At 37.3% G+C, this 4,778-nt stretch overlaps 1 protein-coding gene across 1 annotated transcript; it reads right to left on the bottom strand.

Moving 5' to 3' along the window:
- Positions 1-531: 531 nt before the first annotated feature.
- LOC147494495 (wall-associated receptor kinase 2-like) lies at positions 532-4,532 on the bottom strand. The gene is made up of 3 exons (XM_086568902.1): positions 3,519-4,532; positions 2,752-2,943; positions 532-2,097 (listed from the first exon to the last, which is right to left on the bottom strand). The coding sequence occupies exons 1-3, from the start codon at positions 4,423-4,425 to the stop codon at positions 956-958; spliced, it is 2,241 nt and encodes a 746-aa protein (XP_086425028.1). The 5' UTR covers positions 4,426-4,532; the 3' UTR covers positions 532-955.
- Between the last annotated feature and the right edge of the window lie 246 nt (positions 4,533-4,778).

The following is a 4,778-nucleotide window of genomic DNA, read 5'->3' as shown; positions in this document are numbered from 1 at the left end:
ATTTCATTAGCCATCAAAACCTGACTAAACTTCACAAACCAAGCTCTAGGAGACTACTTGAGCCCATAAAGAAACTTCTTTAATTGACAGACTTTCCCCCCTTGAGCAACAAAACTAGAAGGTTGTACCATATAGATTTCCTCCAAGAGATCTCCATATAAAAAGGCATTCTTCACATCTAACTGAAACAGAGGCCAGTGATGATGAACAACAAGAGAAATAACAATACGCACAGAAGCTAACTTTGCAACTGGAGAAAACTTCTCAGAGTAATCAATACCATAAGTCTGAAAGGTGTAAAGCACAGCAATAGTTGTCGCTGAATGGACTTTCTACACCTTTCAGAACTCCTATTCAACAATTATAATTAATCCAGCTACAACATGCATATTACAAACTAGCGATCAGAATTTTAGAAATGTATTAAACATTCAAGTTTCTATTGATCGGGGAATGCAAGCATTATAACTCTGTTAGTTGTAGTGATGCTTGACAATAAATCTATCTTGGAAAGTAGCTTGGTGCAATCACTGAAGGCAGAGTTAACTTTTTAATATTGACGAAGTCTTGATGATCAAGACATTGGAGGTTTTCCATATACATGTTTTCTGAAGCTTGTACAATATAAACACAAATAGTATTATACACTCCTTGCAAATGATACAAGCCACAAAAACGAGCGCTGGACCTTCATCTTATAGCAAGAGACATAAATGGTACAATGCACAACAACCAATCAACTCCAGCATTAAATCTGAAAGTGTTTCATCGAGAAGAATACAAGTACATGAGTACATGACATGTATAGAATGATCAAGTCAAGTGTAATTCAGTAAACACATTCGACTGATAGAAACCAACTTATTGAGGTGCCTAGAGAGTAGCGACCAATTATGACAAATACAAGAAAATCGGTAGAGGATGGTGAAGACGGCAAGCGTCCCGCGAAGTAACACTATCTTGGCCCACTCAAGCTAAGACTTGATAGCGGATGCCTGTGATGCACCAAGCTCTTGGTTTCGTTGCAGTTTTGTCCAAGATATGGTCCCTCTTGGTTTGTTCTCAAGCCCTCTAGCTCAGCCACGACTTCTTTCATAGTTGGCCTCTTTTTACCAACTAATTTCAAACATCTCTTTGCAAGTTTAGCGACAACCAAAACCTCTTCTTTCTTCGCCTCATTCAATACAAGAGTTTCTATAATTTCACCCAAACGATCTTGTTTTAAATATGATATGAAAAGCATAGCAAGGTTTTTCTCTTCTTCTGATCTTGTAGGCGAAATTGGCTTTTGCCCAGTAAGGAGCTCCACAAGGACTATTCCGAAACTGTAAACATCACTCTTGTCAGTGAATTGACCTGAATGAAAGTACTCAGGATCCAAATATCCAAATGTTCCCTGCACTAGTGTAGTTAAATGAGTTTTCTCGTAAGGGACCGATCTTGAAATTCCGAAGTCAGACACTTTAGCCCTGTAATTTTCATCCAAGAGTATGTTGCTGGATTTTATATCTCTATGAAAGATTGGCGTCGACGCTGAGGAATGTAAATATGAAAGCGCTCCTGCAATCTCTATAGAAATCCGTAAGCGATGTTCCCAAGAGATGGATGATTTCAGCATATCATCATGAAGGTGGTGAGAAAGCGTTCCACTAGATATATATTCGTAAACCAGTAACGGTACTTCGGTTTCTAGACAACAGCCTAAAAGTTTAACCACATTCCGATGATTGATTTGAGACAAGATAACCAATTCATTGATAAACTGTCCGATTTGACTTTCATCAACTATTATTGATTTCTTGACAGCCACAATTTTACCATCTGTTAACATACCTTTATAGACTGTGCCAGAACCTCCTGTACCAAGGATTCGACTGTTACTGAAGTTGTCAGTTGCCTTTACAAGCTCTTTCGTGACAAAGATCTTTATTCTATCAACTCTGCCTTCTCCTGAAGAAATCTGTTGTTCTAACAGTAAGCCACCATTTTTCTTGAAGAATTTCCGTCTAAGTTTTATTGTTCTTCTTTTCTTCAGTTTTTTGTATAACCTGGAAACGATTTCCTGTGGAAGAAGTAGACCCACAAGAAAGGTAGCACCTGCGACAATACAACAGGAATTTAGTTTGATAATTCAATTTGTTGCAATTTTTCCAGCGAGTGTTCCTGTGGAAAACTTCTACTGAATTTTGGAACAAAATGTTGATGTTTTATTTTTTCAATTTTTCATAACAAATATACCGGGGTTAATTTGTGTGTTGTGGGGGTCAGGGGGAACTCGGGCGGGTTTAGTCCGGACCAAGCGTTGGGCTGGATTATGTCGGGTTAGTTAAATTTTTTGAGTTTTTTTTTTTTAAATTATGAGGTAAAAAAACACTAAAATTGAAATCTTCTAATGAAATCAAAATGATTTGATTATTTGAAAGAGAAAATAATTTTTGTTGATTACATTATTCTCTACAAGAAGGATTGAAAGATATATATGCAGATATGCACACAAGCTCGGATTTCTTAGTTTATTTATATTTTAATCCGAACTCAACTCAAAACTGAGACGGATTTTGATTTTACAAAACTAAGCCCAAACCACAGATCTGTCCATATTAGTTCAGGACCAATAAAAATAGAGTTTTTGTCCATCCAGTTTGGAGTAACCAGACCCAAGTTCCACCCCTAAGTGTATCGTTGGTTTCTTAGTATGAATGTGAATAATCGCGAAATTTCTCAAAATGATGGCCACCACCCAAGTATTACCCATAATGATGGCCACCAACACAAAGCTGTGACCGTTGGCACCGTTGGGAGAAAGTAATAAGCAACCCGATCCATTGATTGTGCCATCACCTCCTAATCCAGGAGGACATTCACAATAGTAATACCCCGGTCCGTTAACACAAGTGGCTGTTTCATTACACGGCTGGTTTAGACCCTTGCACTCATCAATATCTGCAGAAAAGAAACGACAAAAAATCAGAGTTAAGGTTATATTAGCAATTCAAACTTATCAGTTCTCACACAATTCATTGTCCAAGAGTCTGCTTCTCTAGTATAAAGGAAACTCATCTTGTGTAGAGGCTTTGTAGACATTATATATAATAGTTGATTTTTTTGATATGGTTTCACGAACATGTGCTCGTTTAACCATATTATATAACATATTGTCTTTGCTTGTTTACCCGCAAGGACTTTCCTAGTTGAAATCGAACAAGAATAGGGGAGATTTAGATGTAGGTGTATGTGATTTAGAGTTAGTAGAGAAAAAAAAAAAGAATGGGGAAAGAGAAAAATGATCATAATATAATATTCCGAGTATTGTAGATGAAGATGTAACTAGATTTGGATGTGGATGTAGATTTAGATGATGATATAAATTTAGATGAGGATGTGGATGTAAATATGATTCTGGGGGAGAATGTAGATATAGATGGATGATGAGGAAAAAAAGGATGATAGTGAAGGCAAGGAAGAGGAGGACACGCCCTGAAAGTAAACTTGTATAGAAAATAATTAAGTTTATTTACCTTGGCATCCACGGAGGAGATATGGATTTCCTCGAAAACCTTCCAAGCAACGACATTGATATCCTTGGCCATTACTCGAGTCAATACATTTGCTATTGTCTTTGCAAGCAAAATTTGAAGCATTCCTTTTAGCTTCTTCGCATGTTTCTTCTCCGATGGCCCAATCCAGCACAGCACTTGAACTTCCAGTATAATTAAGTGAACCAGTCATGTAACTAGTTGCCAGTTTATTTGTGTTTGAAAACTGGCCATCATCTACTGCTGCAAAGCTGCAACCATTGAAATCAAAAGCCCACGATCTATTCTGTATGTTGATGCTGTCTACTTTCAACTTAAATGCTTTGAGACGTGATGGAATTGCAATTTGGCAACAACCAATTCCGGCACAAGTCCCATTTGACACATTCAAATTGATGGTTCTACTGTTGCAAAGAGAGACACACCCAGTCAAGTACGTCATCTGAATGTCGTCCGGATCAGTTATGTAAGCAAAAATATCACACCCAAATGCTGATAGTATGTTTTGAGTATTGGAGAATGTAAATGGACTTGAACTTGGATTTAACATGACAGTCTTCCTATCCCCATTACCTGACCTATCGAAACAATTGGTTACTGACCATCCTTGGACACGCACTCGATCCATTGATAGTTCTAAAATCAGAGAACCAGTGACGCCTAAATATGGAACAAGAATACTATCATTGCTCCTACATAGAACTTCAAATCCTTTGTCCCTATAACATCCTTTCCCTATGCCGAAAGGGTAAGGAATGCTTAAGTTACCACATCTGGATGCGCAATCAGGTAATGTTAGATTTTCTGCATATGTGGATAATCCTAAACATATACAGAGAAACAAAACAGTTGGGAAGATTTGCTTGTACGTAGCCATGCACTCAACCATGAACACCCGATCCAATATATCTGGAGATATCAGACGGCGTGACTAGGATTTTGGTTGGAAGGTATATGGATGAAATGAAGACTATGCTTTCTCAATGGAAATGAGACTGAATGTGTGTATTTATTTAAGCTACGAACAGTTTACTTTTCAAAGTCTGATGAAGCGCTTTCTTATCCTCTTAAGAATATTTTCATATACTTAATTGGCCATTTCAACTTAGTAAACGGTGTGTAATATAATTCAAGATAGAAAACTGAAAAACATAAAATCTTTAAGGGATATTTATTTGTGTTAGTTCAGTTGCCTTATCACTTTACTTTAGTACATGCAAACTGGATGAACCGCAGTGGCGG

Source organism: Coptis chinensis, chromosome 6 (assembly GCF_015680905.1).
Source record: "Coptis chinensis isolate HL-2020 chromosome 6, ASM1568090v1, whole genome shotgun sequence".
Lineage (NCBI taxonomy): Eukaryota > Viridiplantae > Streptophyta > Magnoliopsida > Ranunculales > Ranunculaceae > Coptis > Coptis chinensis.
The sequence above is the reverse complement of the archived record's forward strand: the minus strand, read 5'-3'. Positions and strand labels throughout refer to the sequence as shown.

Coding starts and splice junctions, on each gene's coding strand:
- LOC147494495 (XM_086568902.1), bottom strand. CDS start 4,425: ATGGTTGAGTGCATGGCTACGTACAAGCAAATCTTCCCAACTGTTTTG. Junction 2,944..3,518: donor TCTCCTCCGTGGATGCCAAG/GTAAATAAACTT, acceptor TCTTTTCTGCAG/ATATTGATGAGTGCAAGGGT. Junction 2,098..2,751: donor GTTGGTGGCCATCATTATGG/GTAATACTTGGG, acceptor GTATTGTCGCAG/GTGCTACCTTTCTTGTGGGT.